Genomic DNA, 21794 nt, shown 5'->3' with positions numbered 1-21794 from the left:
CCTGTTGGACCTGCTTCTTGGTCTTTGCCTGAGTGAAGGTCCCAAGTGATGGGATCGCATGAGTGTGCACTATAACCTCCATGCTTTTGAATACTCGTGCATGGGAATCCTGTATGCTAGTTATGAGCTGTGGTAGGCCTTCATAGTTTCGGGTCTGAATCCGGATACATGGTTGCAACCGGATCGCATTGGCATTCATCATCTTTGGCAAGTGAAGTGGGGCTCCCTTGTACTTCATCATCCATGCTTGCATGTTATCAATGACAGTATGTATGTTCTTGAAGATGTGTACTCTTATTGCACATTGCTACTACCATCTGTAGAGATGAACGACTTCCTGATGCACAGTTCCAAACTTGGAGTACAATGCTCGTATATTTGTGTCCAAGGACAACACTGCATCCAGTATTGTCTTCTTCAGTTCAGCTCGGGCGGAAATTGTCACCAAGTCTCCTCCCTGCTTAGCCGTCTGTAGTTCTTTCACCATTCGCTCATTCTCAGCTATGAGAAAACAAACACTTAAGCTAGTGGCATCGACATACACTCTAATTGCATCGACAAATGCAGTAGGATGCTTGTGCACATTAGTCACGATCACTTACTCTTCAAATTGCGTAGGGAATGTTTGGTCTTCTGGAGTCGATACTCTCTGAGACTGCAGAACTCTCTAATGATATTCGTCAAAGGAGATGTTATGCATCTTTGCTTCCGGTGGACCACCAAGGATTTGAGTGCCTCCTTCGTCATCTAAGACTTGCTCACCATCTAGGTGCATTGAAGCATGTGAGTTGACCTCTCTTTGGTGAGGAATGAGGTCAGTGTCCTGTTCCAACTCCTGTTGCTCCATGTCTGCATCCACTGTTCAAGAGCCTATTCTATCTCACAAGCAAAGTCTTGCCCCTACGAGGGTTAACCTTGTTTTCCTAATGCCAACTGTTCAGAGGAATCAACTACTTGTACGGGCGCTGCTTCGTCTGACTTCACGTGCTGCGGGCCCTGCTAGATCTGCTACTGTTGCGCTTCCTTCTCATGTTGGCGCAACTCTTTTTCTTTCCAAAGTTTCTTCCTCAACTCATGCAACTCCTTCTCTGCTTCTTCCATTCTCTTATTATCCCTTTACCTTCACGTGATTCGCTTGTTGCGTTGCTGCCTCTTCTGTTGAATAGCCATAGTTTCTTGTTCTACAAGTGGATCTTCTCGAAACTTGTAGCTTTATTCCTCCTCTATGCAGTCGACAATCTTTCTCTTCCCTTTGTCGCGCCTAGGTATGCTTGGCTCTCCTGTTTCTGTTGTTGTTGCTACTATTGTTGTTCTCCATGATGCTGCCTCGCGCTGTTGTGCTAACCACTCTACGGTGAAACCGACCTGTTCATTGGATCTATAGGAATTGAAGCAATACCTCCATGACTCCTCCCCGGCCCAATGACATACCCCATGGATCTAATTGAACTAAACTCTCGTGCAGTGATCCTTAACAATGTAATGTGGGTCATACGGTTGAAACTTTGGACGTCGACTGGGTACTTCCTCATCTGTTCAGCTTCCACATCTGCTTCCTTGATGCACCGGATCTTGTATAACCCAATCTACAATGGAAGAGTGGGCCAAGGTACCTTCTTCTTCTGTTGTAGCCTAGCTGGTAATCCTACTGAGATATGATACGCTACTTCCTGCATGACAAGCACGTCCAAAGTAAGCTTTGGAAGAACATGCGGAGGCTTCTCCGCACTGAACACTGTGTTGAACATGTCGTCCGATGAGGCATACCAATCCCCAATTCCTAACGATCCCTTAGTCACTTCTTTTGACATGCAGGGTGGATCCTATTCGAATATCACCCAGTACACTGGGGTGACAAGATGGTCGGACAACCATTTGATTACTCCTCAGAAACTGCATCCGAAGAATAGCTTGAAATACGTGTTCACAACAGTCTCTGCCGGTGACCATGCCAACTCTAAGCACGATAAATCATGTCAAGCACAGACTACATCTAGAATGTAGCCAGACATGTAAATTTCTACATGTATGCCTTCAGGAAACTGTCGAGCCTTCATGACTTGCTCTTTCAGCGAATGAGCCAATATGTCGAACGAATTGCATGGTCTTCCTTCTCTAGCCAGTTGGTCCATTGTGACCACCCAACTTTGAGGGAAGGTGTCAGTGCTTGCTTGGGAACTCAGTGGACATGCAAATATGACCAAGTATTGGTATGCCTTCATCAATATCTTCGTCTTATAGATCTGATTGGGTGTCATCTTGAAACGAGCTGGCTCCTTTACCCAATCCTTAAGAATGTCTCTGAAGTGGCCTCTGCTGTTGGACAAGCTAAACGAAGGGGTCATGACAGTCATGGGCTCGTCCATATGATACATCTCATCGTAATCTCATGCCCAGAAGGTTGCAAGCTTCTTCCCACTGACACTACTCAAGGTCATCGTCTCGGGATCCATGTGAGAGACGATCCAGTGAATCATTTTCGCGCATGGGAACGTGGGGTATCTACATGCAATCCGGTACACGCTGGGCTTATGAATGTTCACGTACACATGACGGTCTTCAAGGTCTGCACCAAACGTACCTGCAAACATTTCATTCACCTATTGCTACTTCAGTTTGATGTCCTTGTCTAGATACAACTTCGTATCTTCATAGATCGGTAGACCAGAGGACACCTGCTCAGCTCATACTCCTGCTGCCATACCATCAGTGTCCTGAGATCCTGTTCTCTTGGAAACCATTAATATACATGAACACTTGAAATATCTGGAAACAAGCAGCATGCATGGCAAGAAATATGTCAGTGAAAACAAAGCAAATATGGTGAGGACACAACACATACCTGGGAAACTGATGAGCAAGATTGCGTAAATTTCACTAGGAGGTGTTGAAGCCTCGAAAATCGGGTCTACAACAAGGGAGATACCCACCCGGTCTGGACCTTGAAAGCAGCTCTTTTTCCATTTGGGATGGTGGGTCCAACTGGGGATAATGGGACCAGTTTCCCAATTTGTGTGTGTTGATAAGAATTGATATTTCTGTTTTCTAAAGATTTCTATGTAAAATGCTTTTAATTCAAGTCTAATTTAAAACATGCAATTGTATTCTAATGAACAAAATTATTTAAGTCTAAAACTAACCCGAGATTCAACTTTTCACTTATGCGATCTAAAATAATTTCTAACAGCAAATGGTAATAAAGATCATTCAATCGCTATAAGAAAAGAATTCGATAAAAATGAATTGTTTTGTATAAAAAGTTAGCCAAAACAATTGTGAGAAACATATCGCATAATAATTCATTCATACATTAAGCATAAACAGAATAGGTATCACCGTACAAAAGTGCCAAATGATAACGCAAACATTCAAGCCTTCATACATAAATAACTAAGCATAAAATATTACTTTTACACATAAGCAAAAATCATTACGAGATAAAAGTACCATTGATAACTAGTTCAAGTCATGAGCTTCAATAATATAGACTTATCTCTTCCTAATTCAATATCTACTAAGAGTACAAAAGTGCATTTCAGTAGCAGACATTAAACACAGATATCAATAAATCTCGTTCCATTCATTCATCAAAACCTCCTCTGAGGGTGTAGAAGTGCATCTTCTAAGGAAATGTTTTTGACAAATTTTAGGACCCTTCTCTAAATGCATGAGAGGGGTTAAAATACTACTTCTAAATACTAAAAATAGTTTATTACAAAAATATAGGAGGAGGTTTAAATGATTGTCCTCATCTAAGGCAAAAATAAATCAAAACTAAAACTAAAATTGAATCTGGAAATAACTATCTATGTATCTATTCTCTGTGGTCGCAAGCATTTAGCATCAGCTTGAGGAGCGTCAGTTGGCCGACCTCTGATTTTAGTTGCCCTACGAAAACAGAATCGGTCAGTACTGGAGCTATCTTCTCGGCAGAGTTCGTAAGGGATTTGAGAGTCATGCATTGACTGTGCCGTTTAACCAAGTACTACCAGTAAGTTTCCCAATTCGACTTGGTTAACTTTTTGATGGAATCTGCCCTTTCCTCAGCCTTTTATCTCTAGCTTGTCTGCAGTTGTTGTGCCTTTGGGTGAAATCCCGGTGCGGTCTCCGAAATGAGGTTTGCTCTGTGCATGTTTTCATTGACAAAGTCAATGACATTCTTTGTCGTTGTAGCTACTTCTTCTGCTGCCACACGTCGGGCGCTAAATGGAATAATTAAGTTTCAGCCAAATCCGCTTACCACCCAAGGGTGTACCTGAAAAATACCGTCGGTTTTGGAGCATGGGTCTCGTCTTTAGCTTTAGCGCTTTTCCCCACAGTTTTTCGGCTTACATCGGACCAAACGCTCGGGGGCTTTCCTTCTCAAGGGTTTTTGCCCTAATCGCGCATCAAAAATTGCCTCATTTTCCTAATTTGGGCTTCCCTAGTGCTAGTTTCGCCTCCTGCGTAGTCTTGATGGGCCTTGGTCAACGCCCTTTGCCCTTTTTCAATGGTTCTTCCCTTACCAACCAGTTCTTGGTGCATTCCGCCAAACCTTCGTTTTCCCTGGCGAACTTCTCCACAAACTATTTGTTATAGGTTGCCTGTGACTCTGGTAGATGATACATAAGCCTTAGATCTTGTGAAGTGAATGACCCAATGAGGTCTTGACCTCCAAACTTGGATTTTCTGTCTGATATATCAGCACTGTCCAATACCTACTTGACCATTACTGTGTATGGAAGAACCTTAGGACTTGTCCCTATTAGATGCAAGAACGAACATGCAAGTTCAATAATTGATGCCTCAGATGACCCACATGAGTCTGTTGTTGGTTTAACCTCCATAACTTTGGGATTTTCTTCTTTGAACAGGCTGTACATGCCTTCCCAAGTAGTTATGCTGGCATCTATGTTACAGGTGGTGTCTATGTATAAAGGCGTCATTTCTTTGTCCTTTGCAACCAGAGCTTTTCCTTTCTTTCCCATTACGCCATGAACACTACTGCGTATATTATTCTGCTTTCCGCTCCTGTAAATTTGCAAGCAAGAATAATGGTAAAAGATAAGGTGACGAGAAAGCACTTAATGCCGAAATCATATCAAATATATCACCCTACGTGAAAACAACCTTTCGATCAAATCTAAATCTTATCTCATAAATGACCACCAACTAACCATTAAATTGACATTAATGTCCATAACTTGGTATCGGATTATGAAATGCTTTATTGAATGATGAGACCTGCAAATCTGCAATAAAGCGATTTTGCGATTTGCTTCGCGATATCGTAGATCGCAATATCACTAATCCGTTTTGTCAAAAATAATTTATCACCTTATGCGTCTATGAGATGCAATCTACGAGATGCTTTATCGCATATCGCTGGATCAGGGTCTTTAACATTAGGTGACACTTGCGGTGTATGAAATCCGCAATGTGCGATGAGTCTTTGAGGCGTGCGATCTCGCATCGTGTTTTCGCAATTTCAAATGGCTTGTTTATATGATGTTCCCCCGTTACCTTTTGCGATGCGAAGTCTTATTGTTAAGAGAACGATTTTACTCGGAACTTATCATAAAACTTACATTTTTTTCGGTTCAACGAGTGTTTTCCTAAGTTTATGATAGCATGTTTTATTAAAAGGGAAATATAAGTGCTAGTTTTTTATTTTTTAGAAGGGTCCCCATTTATTCAGCTTTTTTACTAAAACTAAATAAAAGGGGCGTTGTCGCAGGCCACAACCGGACGCTGAGTGGCTGGCTGCCAGAACTGCGTAAAAGGTAGTCTAGACAGACTAGGACGCTCGACTGGCTACTAGATCTACGAAATGTGCAATCCTCTTGGGCAGTTGGATGTTGGGATTCCGCAATGCACAATCCCAGCTGGGAAGGACTGCTAGCCCAGGGATAGATTTATGCAAATTCTTGGGCCAAGCAGCCACTACCCTCAGGAATTCGAAAATCAGTCTAGGAGACTAGTATTGGGCCAGAATGTGCAAATCTTGGGAGGAAGGTGAGCCTTCCGTCTCCAAATTGCGCAATGTAGCCTTGGTGAAGCCAAAGACCGGGCCAAGGTTGGCCCGACTCGCCGATGGGCAACTAAAAGCAAGTAAGTCGATGAAATGCATGGCAACACTAAGTGATAGCAGAAGTGATAACTAGTGCATGCAAAACATGAAAGGAAGATTCAACAAACAGATCAACACGCATGAGGATGAGGTCGTTCGTTGGTTGGGCGAACGTCCGTGCAAAACAATTTCATGCATGCAATAGCAGTGAGATAGCAAAGAAAATTAAAACAGAGCTAGGAGAAGCTAGAATATATGCAAACGATAGCGGGCATTGAAAAAATCAACCAATCAGCACTCACACAAGCTAATACACAAAAAGTGATAGAAATGTTCAAGAAGACAAGTCAAGGCCACTTACCCGTGAATAGTTGAGACAGACGTGTCAAAGAGACCTGGATGTGTTGTGGGATGTCGGAGTTCCAAGATCGATGTGAATGAATAAGCTTTGATGTGTCAAATGAATAAGTTTGGTCTTATGACGCGCATGTCACAAATCTAAGAATAAGCGACACTTGGAGGGAAACTTCTAAAACAACTTTGCATGTAACCCCTGACTGCTAAAACTAGCTCCCTAAATCATGGGATTCCTTTTGCATGTTGTCTCTTACTATTACGGGAAGATCAAGTCATGCATGCATGCAAGTCAAGTTTCCTCCGTCCCAATTGGAACTAGGCAACCGGACTGTCCAAGCATGCCAGTGCTCAACTATTTGGGAAAAATGTGCATTCCTGATTATCAATAGGGCTGACTGTCCAAGGGGATTGCGCAATTTCTAGGCAGACCAACTAACTATTGCCCATATTTGCATAAATCCTGGGCCGAAAAGCCTGCTACTAGGAAAACTTGCGCAAATCCTGCTAGGAGGGTTGGATGGCAGGAATGCGCAATTCCTCGAGGGAAAGCTAGTTTCCCTCCTGGAATGCGCAATTTTTAAGGGGAAGTTGTTGAGCCTGCAGTTGGACCATGTCCGGGTAAGAAACCCTTGAGGGGAATGGATCAATTATGATCAACACGCTGCCTTTGTGCAAGGAAAACACTGAATCTTGAGTACTTAACAAAGCAAGACAAAGTGTTGTGTAATGTTGGTAGGGGAGGCTCCAAAACAGGCTAAGGAGAAATTTTTGAGGGTGGTTGTAGGCGCTACAACACTTGGCGACACACTAGTAGAACTTGTTTGAAATAATACTGAGATGGGGGGTGAATAAGTGTTATCAAATCAAACACTTTTTCATTTCCAAACTTAGATTCATATACGCTACTTAAGTTATGGGAACCTCCGTGTACACGCAACTGTGTCTAATGCAGCTAGCGTATATCCAGTAAACTTATGATTCAGTTAATCCATTAAATGTTGATCTTTAGTTAGTGCATCAGAGCTTTATTAACCATATGAACAGTAAACAGGTGCAGTAAAACAAAACAGATCATCACACACAAGAAGCACACATGAACACCATGATGTAAGGTGGAAACCCAATGTGGGTGAAAACCACCTGCTACAATTTGTCTCTATCTTCTTTTAATAAGAAACTTTTTTTTACAATATTTTTGTACTGGTGCAGCCTTATACCAGTACGCAGGCTTCTCCCTGTAGAAAGTTACAACCCCCTTTCATTCTCCAACTTCTCCTGTAAGGGAGCTACAACCCCCTTAGCTATAGTACTAGCTGATCCTTTTACTAGTATGTAGGAACTGGCCTACTAAATGATCCAACCTTCACTCTTTTTCCAGCTACTACTGGAAGGGAGCTACAACCCCCTTAGCTCTTGTACTAGCTGATGTACTAGTACATAGGTGTCGACCTATAAAAGGCTACAAACTTCTCTTTCTTCCTCCAGGTACTACATTTCATAAATTTTCAGACTGGATACTCTTGAAGCACAACACCATAATCTGAAGGCCACGTTTCATCCAATTTTCATACTGGACCCATCAATATCATTGAAGCACACAATCAATCAACACTAGCATCATCAATCTCTGAATCACCCAATACTGAATCACTGAAACCCTGTCAACTAACACAGAGAAGAACACAAAACTTTGCAACAATGTTCAGATCTAACTGTACGATTAAAAATCATGCATCAGAGTGCATACGCTACATGGAAGAGTCGAACCAGCATGTATACGCAACTTCACCAAAGCGAACCAGCATATATGTCATTGATTACTTACTTATAACTTCGCTGCACTTCTTGACTTCAGACATACCCAAATCATTACATATACAAGGATAATATGTGTGTTAGCAACCAGATCTAGTCCATCAGATCACATAAAGATAAGTCATTATGATCCTGATCCATTATTAGATCTCATCCATCTACACCGAAGCTAAACACAATCAACCAAAGTGAATATGCGGAATACTGACACCAGTAAACAGTCATCAGAACTCATCAACAACCAGCACCACATGTAACTTAAAACATCATAGCTCATATGGTATACGCTACTTAGATGTATCTAACCTGCGTATGTACGCGCTTTTATCATAGTCAACCAGCGTATACATCTGTAAATATTCATTCATGATTTGCAGCTATTCCAAACTTGAGTTATACCCAGATCATAGTATTTACAGAACATTACATGCGTCAGTATACAGATCTAGAATAAACATGATCAAACTGTATAGAGATGATTCATTCCAAGCCATTAGATCCTGATCTATCCTTAGATCTTGTTCTCCATCAACTGTTGAGATTCCTCCTTAGCTCAGATCAAGCAAGGCATCATGAACCCATATCCTACATACTGGATCTCATACTTCATCAGATATTCAAGATTTACTTGGTGCATTTGCCTAATGATCTTCTCCTCCTTTTATAGTCTTAGGCCTTCACTCAACACCATGGTCCAAAACCACTTAGAACCAAAACCTTGGACCAAATACCTGGGATCAACACGTCGGACAAGATACCTTGGATAAATACCATGGATCAAAATACCATGGTCCAATTACCACGGACCAAAACCAAATGTACGTGCCTTTCCTTGCATGAGAGTGCGTGTATACGTATATGCACCTTTTGGTCAGCTAACCCGCGTGTATACACGACTTTATCAAGGGTAACCTGCGTATATCTCTTTTTCTTCATTTTGTGAGCCTGAGATGTGATCTATCATCTTAGTAAGTTGCCATCAAGGACAACACATGTATCATAATGCCAACAGAACTTCGGCTCTCTCAATGGACCTTGTTCATTTCAAAAAGTCTAACACCTCCGGAAATATTGTTTGGCCCTCAACTTGTCTTAGATTCACACTAGCTTGATGACAGATGTAGCATCTACTAGACTCCTGGTTGATTGACACACATTCCAATCCAAGGCAACACAGTTGTCTCGATTTGGGTTGAGGGGTATGTAGGTGCACAAGCAGTATAGTCACCATAGCCTTAGTTTCTTCTCTGGTGTTGCTCCACTGCCAGCAAGGCTAGACAATACCCCGGTGGAGTCACATATGAACACAAGCTTGGCTCCGGTGCTAGCAAGCCTGGTGAGTACCCTGGAGTAGTTATTTTCATCATCTCTCTGCACAGAAGGCCTTTCTATTCTTTCCCCTTTTTCATTTTTCATTTTGAATTTTTTGACATTTTTATTTTTTTCATTTTCATTTTCACTATGCATAGCACTTTTTCATTTCAGAGGCGGAAGAGGGATCCAGACTTATTGAGAGCAGAAGAGGTTTTTCTAGCATAGAAGTAGTTTGTTACATCTCTGACGCACTTGTTAAGGTTTTCCCTGTCACCTTTCTCTACTTGACTAAGTTGACAAGGGTTGACCCAAAAACAATCAACTAGAGAAGGTGACACTAGCTAGCGCGCAAGCGTTGTGTTTACACCAAGGTTCACTTCGAACAGTATGTATTTTCCTTCGACGTATCATGGAATAAGAGTAAAAAGTTCATCATACAGAGGCAAGATGACAAATAACCAAGTAGTGACAGTTGCACAAGCCCTCTTGTACTTTACCCAACTCGTTTCATGAGTCACACATGGTTTCATGCAAAACTAACCTACGAACAAAACAAGCGAACGAACTAGCAATCAACAAAGTAAAGCAAGAGCAGAAGCAAAAATCAAAGCGAAGCAAGTAAAAAAACAAGCAAGTAAACAAAGCTTGTGACCAAACAGGCATGCAAGCAAACAATTGAAAGAAAACACTACTCCTACTCCTACACTAGCAGTGCATCGGTCTGATCATGTGAACTAATACTTCCAATGCTGCCAGCGGTGCATTGGTAGACACATGGGTGAAGGCTTGGACTGCGAGTAACGCAGTCCTGCAGACAGCCACACTTCGTGTTTCAAAGTGCCCACGGGACATAAATTAGTGAATGTGCATGACAGACAGTCTGTGGACTTATCATGGTGTTGTGTGACACTATCTGCAACTTTGAAGAAAAGGCACACTCTTGAATGAAACATGCAAACAAACGAAAGAAACAAAGATAACTTGAGTCACAAACGAGTTCTTGCAATGTAAGACTCCTCCAATGCATGGGCAATGGGATCGTGCAGTTTGAGTGGAGTAAGTGTGATCTGTGAGTGAAATGGATCTTCAATGCATACAGACGAGTGATAAGGAGCCTTGGGTGATCGAAAAGTTTCATGATCAGAAGTGAGACTAACCTCAAGAGAGAGAGGGCCTGAAACAACCATCAGATCGGGCTGAAGTGCCCTAACAGTCTTGGGTGTCTCAACTTCATGATCAGGTAGATCATCATAAACCGGTGGCTTCGAAAGATCAACTATGAAAGATTCATGATCATGATCAAAATTGGAAGCAAATGGATCACGACTACCACGATCAGAAAAATCAAAGAATTCTTTGGCATCCTCATGATCAGATGAATCAAACAGCGGGGTAGATGAAAAGCAAACGAACTCATCCTTTGTGTTTCCAGAAAAGACAGGTGAAGGATCAAGTGGATCTTCAATGAATAACTTATCCTCTCCATTGTCGAATGATGGACTAACATCCGGTGAGTCCTGCGAGTGATCAACAATCGGTGCATCTATGGATGAAGACACAAATGCAAAATCATGGATGGCAGGTTCACCAAAGAAGCTAGGAAAGAATTGAGGGGGCTCAGACGAAAGGGAGTCATCCTTCGCCGAGTGTTGATGTTCAAGCTCCCACTCATACTCTTCATGAATGACAGCGCATGTTAGTTATGCAACACCAACTCCGTCAATGGATTGTTCCTCGTCCACAACAAGTGAAGAATCTGGAATGGACAAACACAGTAAACATCATCCAAAGGAAATCTAAGTGTGAAGATGGAGGTCAAAGAAAAGAATGCGTATGGGAACTCGAAGGTCTCCCAACCAACTCCATGTGAAAATGGAGTGGAGTGATGCTGGGAGGGTGTGAAGGATGAACAAATGTGTGAACATGATCCTTGGCATCATTGGGCGATGGTGGAATTGTTGAATGAGAGGGAGGCAGACAGTCCATTGAGACAGTGCCTACTGCCACATGGGATTGTACAGTTGCATCAATGAAGAAGGTTGAGCGAGGCTTAACATCAAGCTTTCTCTTAGGACGGGCAGATTTCTTGAGAGAATACTCGAGCCGGTCCCAAAGATAAGTGAACTTTTGGAGACCTTGGGCCGAGTTGTGAGGATTGATGATTTTGGTTTGCGTTTGTTGTTTAGAAGAGATTCTAGATCTAGCTGTGTGTTACATATGAGTGATACTCTTTATCAAATTGGTGGTGTTAATTTAAGTATTAGATTGCTATGCATTCTAAAGTAACATTATAATAGATTTGAAGGTTATAGTTGATTGCTTTCCTTGAAATGTTTACATACATATTTGTTGTTCAATTGTTGTAGTATTCCTTCATGTTAAATGAATTAGTGTCAAAACTGGTTAGATTACTGAGAGTGATACTTTCCATTTGCATTCCGATTCAGATTCTTTCATAACAGATTAAGTAGACATAGATGCAATTTAAAGGTTTCTTATAGAATTGTTTGGATTGAACTTAGAGAAATATATATTAAGTGATTGCAATTATTCCAGATTATTTTATTATAAATCAACCTATGAATTCACTGCATATACAATGTTGACACTCTTGAAATAAACAGAATTACCTTGTGTTGATGATTAGTGTAGGAACTAAGATTTCTTTTAATAGACATCTTAGTGCACCAAAAGTGTCTTTCGTGCAACTAAATAATTGCCTATATCGGCAACCCATGGATAATTCGTTGATACAACAAAAATATGTTCCTCAAGAAAAGAATCATCTACAAGAATTATTTCACCAGGATTATTCAATCTAGATATATAATCAAATACAACATTTGATTTTCCCAGTCTATCAATAATGGTAACATTAAATTCATGCAGTAAAAGTAACAACCTCGTCACCCTACCACTCGTCAAAGGTTTATTCATTAAATACTTTATGGCACAATGATCTGTATGTATAAGTACTTCATAACCCATAATGTAGTGTCAGAATTTATTAATGGAAACTATCACAACTAGGAACTCTTTCTTAGTTACTGTATAATTCAATTCAGAAAGTGACAAGTTTTTACTGATGAAGTAGATAACATAGGATTGTTGGTTTTCTTCTTGTCTTGAGGTTGCACCAAAAGCAGTCTCTGAGGCATCTGAGGAAATATGGAATGGAAGGGACCAATTAGGCCCCCTCACGACTGGTGCATGTACTAGCTTGTCCTTCAGTTCCTCGAAACCTTGTTGGCAAGCTGTAGTCCCCGAGAAATCGCTATCCTTAGATAATAATTGAGAAAGATGGGTGGTTATACTAGAAAAATTTTCAATGAATCTCCGTTAATAGCCTGCATTTCTCAGGAATCCTCTCACCTCCCTTTATGTTTTGGGTGAAGGAAGACATAAAATAAATTCTATTTTGGCTGGGTCTACCTGGATAACTTTGTCATAGATAACATGGCCAAGAACCACCCTCACTTTGCACATCAATCTACATTTCTTATCACTCAAAGCGAGGCGAGCCTCTTGGCAACGAAAAATAACCTTTTCTAAATTTTTTAAGGGCTTCCCAGAAAGAATCAACAAATACTAAAAATTCATCCATGTAAACTTCTAGACGCCCGAGGTCAGAAAAGATAGCCAAAATTTCCCTTTGAAAGGTAGTTGCTGCATTACAAATTCAAAAAGGATGCACTCGATAAGCGAATGTTCCCCATGGAAAAGTAAAAGTAGTCCTGTCATGATCCTCAGGTGAGATTTATATTTAGTTGTAACCACTAAAGCCATCTGAAAATGAAAAGTACTTTTTACTAGCAAGGGTATCGAGCACCTGATCAATGAAGGGAAGGGGAAATAATCCTTGAGAGTGAATTTGTTTAATTCTCTATAATCAATGCAAATATGCCATCTCCCATCTTTCCTCGGAACTATCACCAATGGGGAGACCCATTGGCTATCAGATATAGGATAGACAAAATCAGCATCTAAGAATTTTTGTACTTCTTCTTTAACAACTTCTCTTAGTGCAGGATTCATATGCCTTTGGGATTGTCGAACTGGTCAGGGTCACTCCTAAATATAAATCTGATGAGTGCAAATTTCAGGAGGGATGCCTTTCATGTCCTCGTAACTCCATGCAAAGGCACCAAGATGGTCTCGTAACAAATTCACAAGCTACTCTTGTTGGGATAAGTCCAAGTCTGAACTAATGTGTAAAAATTTGCCTGGACTAATCCCAACAAGAGTGGTTTTAGTCTCGAGAGTGCTAGTACGTGCTGTTAGAAGCTGTAATGGAAAAGGTTGGGAGTCGTAGCTTTCTTGAAAATCTAGGCTAAACATTTGATAAAGTGAATCAAAATTTTGGATTATTTCCAACTTATTCAAGAAATCTCGAATCTCATCCTCCTCGGTCAACTCAGTGTAATGATGAATTAAAGAAATATATTGAGTTTCCTCATCACTACTATCACAGTCTAGCCACAATGTATCTCGAAGCTCCTGCATGGATCTAGAGATTGGGTATAAGGTGACATTTTTCCTACCATCTCCATGGAAAATATACATATCACTAGAATCGCATCATATATAAGAATCTGTTGTAGAAAACCATGGTAATCCAGGATGTCCTCCAATAGGATTTTTTGGTTAAAGTACAATGAAATTCGCAAGATCTTCCCAAGAATCAATTGACACAACCACATCATTTGACACACCATCTGGCTTGATTCTAGATTTGTCAGCAAATTCAAGCACAGTAGGGATAGGACGAATGTGAACCAACCAATGTTGTTCCATAGTTTTCCTAGTCATAAAATTAATGGTTACTCCCAAATCTATTAACACATTTGGGATAAGGGTGTCACCTATCTGAAAAGAAACGACCTGGTTTTCAGGATTGGTATATTTTTCCATTTGAACACATCCTATCATTAACTCGGCTGCTCTCCAAACGAACTGAATCGTGTGAGGCTCTACTCTCTTCCTCCTTGGATTTTTAAGAAAAATTTCCTTAATGATTTTAGTACAGATGGGGATCTCTTTAATAGCCTGAACCAAAGGAACCTTTATACAAAGATTCCTAAGTTTGGAAGCCAGGTTAGACTTAGGAGTCAGGTCATCTTTATCCATAACTAACCTCTCTGGAAAGGGAGGTCAACTTGAAGAATATGGTAAGGGATCTGAATGTGTGGGAATGGGTCAAAGTGTGACATCTTCTTTCGAATGATTGGGAGTTTTATCCTCACTTTTCTCCCTCGACAATCACCATAGGTTTTTTTTTTTTTCTAAATTTAAAGCCCTTCTTGATCTCAATTGAAGGTCACCCCAACTCACATGGTCTGATAAATAGGGAAAGGATGTCGTCCAATAGAATGAATCACTTAAACTGCTTTATTATTTGGTTTTGGTATAGGTTGTGCAGGTGGTTGGGGTGGTCGAAAAGGTGATGGTAATGGTAATGGTGGCATGGCCCGACTCTGCTAAGGTAACGCTAGTAATGTAGGTTGTGCCATGGGCTAAGGTTCACAGGTAGTGGGATATGACTGTGTAGGTGCCCAACATGAATAATCAGAGTGTGGTGTTCCCCTCCATCATTGTTGCCTAGGTGGAGGTGATTGTCCATACTGAAAATGATGCCCATCCTGCCAAGGTTGAGAGTAATTTACATTTTGATAGGAATATGGTGGTGTATTATAACCAGAAAAATACGGTGCATGTTCAGGGATCATGCCTGTACTAACCTGAGGACATGATTTTCGTGCTCCCATAGCATGCAATGGCTCAGGTTTGTGATGCTCTCCTTCGAATACTACTTTCAATAGGTATAGAAGGGCATTCCTCGGTAGGATGTTTCCCTGTACATATCACACACTTATTAGCACTCTCAATATCTGTGGGACATTGATTTAAAAGATGATTTTTCTACATGTTGGACAATAAATGGACAATGACTCTTGTTCCTCTACTATTTTTTGCTGAAATTTTAAAGAGACTATTTCTTTGATAACAATATCCATAATTTAAATTTTCATATTGTCCATTTTATTTTCCAAACCAATAATCATCGCATCCGTAGATCCAAATTAGTTATTTTTAATTTCAATTCCTCTACAAGATCTAGATCTTTTCCGTGACAACATCCTGCACAAGTCACAAATCTAATCTAAAGTATTTTGAGCAATATCCCCTTGTCCCAATAAATTCAAATTATTTTTAGCCTCATCAGTGAGTCCTCGCAAGAACAAGGTTCTAATAGTACTTAGATCAAATTTATCTTTCGACCTCTGGAGAATATATAAAAATATTTTTAAATAATCTTCCACAATCTCATCATCACCTTGCACAATAGTGAACATCTCATCCTACATTTCTATTTGTTTACAATATTCCAAATATTTAGTTCAACAAACTCTCTTCATTTGTTCCCAGGAGGCTATAGTATTTCCTCCTAGTCCCATGAACCCGCCTAGAGCTCAATCCTTGAGAGTTGCAAGCAATAGTTTTAGCTTTTGGGTGTCCATAGAATAATCATAACTCCTACACAGTATATCAAATTCAAAAAGAAAATAATTCAGATTTTCATGTACCTTACCATGCGAATGGGGAAGAGTGGATGGCAAAATATTCTGCATTTGAACTATTGTACCTGGGTCCACGATTGGAAACAAAAAAGTGAATTTCTCCTCATTTGGCTGGATCTCACTATTCCCCTCAACATGGTCTTCATGATCTACCATTTTTCTTTCTCCAATCGGAACACTCTCGACAGAATGTGAAACTTGTTTATGGTTCAAATCAATCTTTTGGGTTCTAGTAGTCTCTTTCCTACCACGTGTTGGTTGTGTTACTCCTAAACTAATGTTTATAGGGTCCAGATGAATAGTACCTGCATCATGGGTTTATTTTTTCTTAGACGTTTCTCCTGCAATAGAAGCCCCAACGTGAGAATAAAATTCAGATTTATCAGTATTTATTTGGCCCTTAATGACTTCGTACCCCTACCTCTTTTGTTCATACATTTTAAAATAATCCAACAAAAAAATAAACAACTTGAAAAAATAAAAAGAAAAATAAAAAACCTTTCCCGGAAAAAACTCAATCAAATGTTGTAGAAGAAAAGAACACCATGCAATTTCATTCAAATAAAATCCTTCAAACAATAGAAGCACACTGCATTTGAAAAAAAATAAGAGCATACTTACCCTTATTGCAAAAAATAACAAAAAAAAAATTACCAAATCTTTCAATGCCTCCCCAGCAATGGCGCAAAAATGTTTGGGTGTTGGGGTTACAATTCGGTGAACTCCTTCAACACTTAATTTATCATACTAGGGCAACGTAATCTTGGAGGCGTAGCATGGAAATGCCAAAGACTTATGGTTTTAACTTCTGTAAATCCTACTTCTAATCCATTAACTAAATCAACAAGAAATAAATTGCAAAGAAAACCTTTAAGCAAAACAACACCAAGCCACTGTGGGTACTAGATTTACTCAAGAAAAATACTCACCAAAAAAATTGATAGAAAAACTAAAGCATGCCTTGCAATAAATCTAAAAAAGATATTAAAAGATAAAGTATGTTCATGTGATTGAATTGGGATGCTTAGAAAACAAAAAGAATGATTTTCTATTATGACTTTAATTTTGTTTCCTTTACCGAAAATATCTCATTCCTCTACGAGTAAAATTACGTCCCTGTACAGAAATGTGTTTCATTCCTGCACTGGAGTACCCTACTCTGCTACTGGAATTCTCTATTCTTGTATCGGAACGCTTTGTTCCTGCACCTAGAATTCGTTGTTCCTTCACTATAACATGATTACTTTCAACTAACCTTCACTCATATATTAATGTGTTATGGCTAGTAAATTGGAAATGAGCCCAAAAAAAAAAAAAGAGAAAACTTCAGTTTGAACTTTAATGAAAAAGACTCCAAATCCAAAACAAGCATTCAATACAAAGATAACTACAAAGACTAAAGGGAATTCTCATGATAGCAGAAAGCAAAAACTCTTGTGATGTAAATGAAAGTAAGCTATCCAAAAGATAAAACTTAACCCTCTTCAGATCTCTGTCACATTGATAAATATACTCTAATTCAAAGATTAATTTTATAAAGTATTTAAACCCAAAAAAAAAGCCATAAACAATTTCTGTAGTCATTGATATTTATTTTGCGCTCACGTAGGGAAATTGTTACAATCTAAACTTATGCACAGAGATATCATCACTCAGCCACAACTTGCAATCATATTAGGGCACATTGTGCTGGGAAAAGAAAAGAAACAACGTGATGCTTTAGGAAGAAATAAAATACTGAAACTATAAATAGAAATCCACTCAACACGCACAAGGACTCCTCAAATCTAGGATCACGCATAAGACAAATACATTCACAAGGATTTCGCCAAACCTGCAAGCTCAAGCATATAGAAATCACTATGATCACACCAACATAACTAGATCTAAGCACACCACGAAAGATAGGGAGAATGAGCTGGATTGGTTGGGCCCTAGTGAACCAGATTGTTTCCCTTCACGAAAACTCTGAAATCAAATGCACAAGAGAAGCATTACAGATAATGAAAGGAACCAGAAATAAATGACACTGGCATTATCTCCTTCTTTATTCAAAGTGTTTTGCAGATATACAATGTAAAACCATAGATCCATCCTAGAGGAACAAGGCAATGCGAGATTACAATATTACAACAACAGGGTACCAACATTCTTCGGATTATCACTAGCTAAACCTATCCTAGAATCCATAATTTATAGACAGATGGTTGACTCTTAGCCGCAATGAAAATATTAAGAGGAAAAACGTGTTGAATGATGATCAGCCTCCATATTTAGCACATCCATAACGCCCCAATTCTGATGTAGAAAATAGAACAAACCATCAGCGGTAGGTGTGCGCTATACTTAACAAATATGATATTTTTGGAGTCCATCCATAATGAATCAGAGGATTGTCTAATTGGTACAGAAACGAAGGACGGTACAAGAACATTGGATCCTACACCAACTAACTCTGACTTTCATTAATTACATTTACTCACCACAGCTTAAGGAAATATTAACAGATAAGTTACAAAGAAATATAAGCCTATTCAACCTTTTAAATGACTAATAAGCCTCTATGATCCATATTCAAAAAATCACAAAAAGGGACCAAGAATAATGCGTAAAGGGTTTACTTTAATTGTGAAACATGGGTTTCAGTAGCATGATTAGGAGTCGAGACAAAGGTAGGGTTCGAAAAACGACAATTATGACAAACAACAATGACTAGACATTATTGTGGGTTCTCTTTATCATTATTTCTTACTATTCATTAGATTTTAGCAGGCGTTCATTACAACTCTTAGCAGGCGTTCATTACAACTCCTGAGATGAGCCAACTCTCGTTGCAAATTTTTGATAACATCCATAAACTGAGACGTTGGCGGTGTAATTCCATTCCCCAACTAAATGTATAATTCTTTACCAACTGTAATGGCTAGTGGGGAATTCCCTGCCATTCTGTTGTGGCCTACTTCACTCACTTATTTTATAAACAATACAAACTGTTATCAATATTTCATGTTTACCCTTCTACACATATTTCATTTTAATATGATGGTTCCTTCCAAGCCCATTGTTGAAACTGAGGCTCTGATATCATTTGTAACATTCCTCCATCCACATATTTTCTTTTTATATACTACTTTTATATAAACAAGGTCCCAAATTCCTTTGTAGTGGTTACTCAAATCGTAGCACTTATTTCCTTGCTTGTTTCGATCTCATGGCTATATTAAACCACTTCCTTAATTATATGAACTCCTTGTGGTCAACTTTTATTAGTTACATATATTAGTTACATATATTGTGGTATTGACAACATTTTGTAAAAAAAAAAATTGTGTGACTTACTAATCATGGGATTAGAGAGAAGTATGATTTACAAGACATCGCACTTCGCTTGCGATGCTGGTGGAAAGGTCCCATTTACTAGTGCTAAGACTTATGAGATTTATCCCCGGTCCATGCTACATATAATTATGCATGAACATTAATACAAGTTATTATAAGTGGTTGGATGAGTTATGTTGCTTTAACCTTGGTATTTAGATGTAATTTAAGAGAGAGCATGGGTCAATGTTGCGCTAAGTTTCCAACACAATTTTCATCAAGTGTTCTTCATGTATAACCAATGTTTATATATGAACACTCTTTCTTTATCAGCACCTACAATTTTATTTCATTCACCTGAAATGGTTTTTGCACTTGCACCTGAATGGTTTTCTGCCACGTATGCTAGGCCCATGTCAACTTCACACGACCTACTATACCCTCCACTCATCTATGATCAGATTTGACATGTATTCCATCTGATGATGGGTATGACTCCTCCCATTTTACCCTAGTGATGAGGTTTTTCGCTTGATGCATTCGGGAAACTTTTATCCTTTCCACTTTTAACCTTACCTCCACTGTGTCAAGCTCCTATAACACCGCTATGATAATAGGAGAAACGTTAACAACTATAATTTCCCTTCAGGTTCTTGTGGCATCCACCAGGGGGCCTTCGCGCTTCCGCACATCATTCATGCAGGTAAGTTATTTTCGTAATAGTTAATTTTGATTTCCTTGTAATGAACGAGTTTGTTCTCTGTCGAACTATTCATTGGGGTTTTTACCTTATCTAATCCCCACAAAGGGAACCAAATGGATTTTCACTCTAACATTCACATTCAACTAGGATTTTTTGACCCCATTTCCCAGTTTTATTTTGGTAAAGCCCTTATTTCACATTGCTCTGCTTGAAAGGCTTTCTATGGTGGTTTATTAAAATTTCAGGAATGAAATTATGATATGTTGTATATTCGATATTTCTAAACCTGGTATCATTGTGTAGAAATGGGTGATCCTTTTGGAGAGTATTTCCTTATGTTTGCTCGACATGGAACCAATACTCTTACTTTATTGAGTTTCTTCATCTATTTTCTTATGTACATTCTTGGTATCCTCCCACGTTATAGGGCAGCTGCCATCGAATAATAATAATTTCCCTCTTTGTTGCACATTCCAAGGAAGATACTCCGTTTTCGATAGAAACTTGCCGTCAACAGGTAACCAATCGATTTGGTGGTTTATAACTATTTTCTGTTCAATTATGTTGGTTTATTTCAACAAACAAGGTTGGCAATAACTGCGTTTCGCTATTGCAGGTAACTCTAGCACCTCTAGGCTCATGGTTTTCTCTTTAAAGTCCAAAAAATGGTTTGATTATTGTCTTCGATTAGCTAATCTCTCCTACTCATTCCTAGGCTCATGGTTTTCTCTTTAAAGTCCAAAAAATGGTTTGATTATTGTCTTCGATTAGCTAATCTCTCCTACTCATTCCTATTCGGTTCTCCTATATAAATTTTTCTTCTCAAAGGAGTAGTTCACACGTAAAGGGATAATAATTTTCTTTTTTTAGCTCGATGTAAACTCTTCCTTAGGAAGGGTCGCTACTCATTTCCTTTTGCTCCTTCCAGTCTTATCATAGACATAGGAAATGGAACAATTTGTTGATATCGAGTTTGTTTTTATTTATTAAATGTAAACATATATTTAAGAAAGATTTATACGTCCTGCCAAAGCTTGAATCAAGTCTTCTCTCTAGGAAGTTTCGATCGAGATTTATTTTCTTCAACGATATGTGTTCTCATATTTTTCCTTACTGTGGTCATATATATATTTCCTTATTCCATGAGTTATGAAATATTTTTCAATGTGAAAATCTTATCACGTCACTGCAATTTTATTTCCCTTTTTCAATTTTATTTAGTAAATATATGCAGTGGTTCCTTATGGGTGAAATTATTATATAATTTGAATTCAATCTAAAAATGGTTTTATTTATCTTCCCTGCTTGTTCACTCTGGTTTTACTGTGAATATGATCAAATTTACCCTTTGCTTGCTTCAAATATATACACGTAATATACATTAAATCTCAGAGACCCATTTATCTATGTTGATTATTAAATGTGAACAATCTCGTCCTTGTATTTTATAAATGGTTTAAATTTTTTATGTCTATGTATCTACTATGAAAATTCTCCATCTAGACAACTTCTATGTCAAGGATTTTTCAACAATTTTGTGCAAAGTTTTTTTTTCCCCGAGTCCATGTTTCAACAATCTGTACATTCGTATGGTAATGGCGCCAGCGCTGGTAGCGCGATATTTTCTCTGCCTTGCGCGCACCGTTATGTCAATCCTTAG

General features: G+C 39.0%; 1 protein-coding gene across 11 annotated transcripts in view; it reads right to left on the bottom strand.

Annotated features, from left to right (window-relative positions):
- Positions 1–21794, bottom strand: part of LOC149212081 (MADS-box protein SOC1-like) — a 405207-nt gene that overhangs the window by 132808 nt on the left and 250605 nt on the right. For 8 of the 11 annotated variants that reach the window (XM_089390551.1, XM_089390552.1, XM_089390543.1 and 5 more), the window contains exon 3: positions 15274–15387. The exons of the other annotated variants lie outside the window; for them this stretch is intronic. In XM_089390551.1, the coding sequence (XP_089246677.1) occupies positions 15274–15387 (114 nt within the window). The remainder of the gene's footprint in view (positions 1–15273; positions 15388–21794) is intronic. 11 annotated transcript variants of the gene reach the window in all.

This window comes from Pinus tabuliformis, chromosome 1_1 (genome assembly GCF_031772625.1).
Source record: "Pinus tabuliformis cultivar Carrire ecotype Pingquan chromosome 1_1, CPIR1, whole genome shotgun sequence".
Lineage (NCBI taxonomy): Eukaryota > Viridiplantae > Streptophyta > Pinopsida > Pinales > Pinaceae > Pinus > Pinus tabuliformis.
The sequence above is the reverse complement of the archived record's forward strand: the minus strand, read 5'-3'. Positions and strand labels throughout refer to the sequence as shown.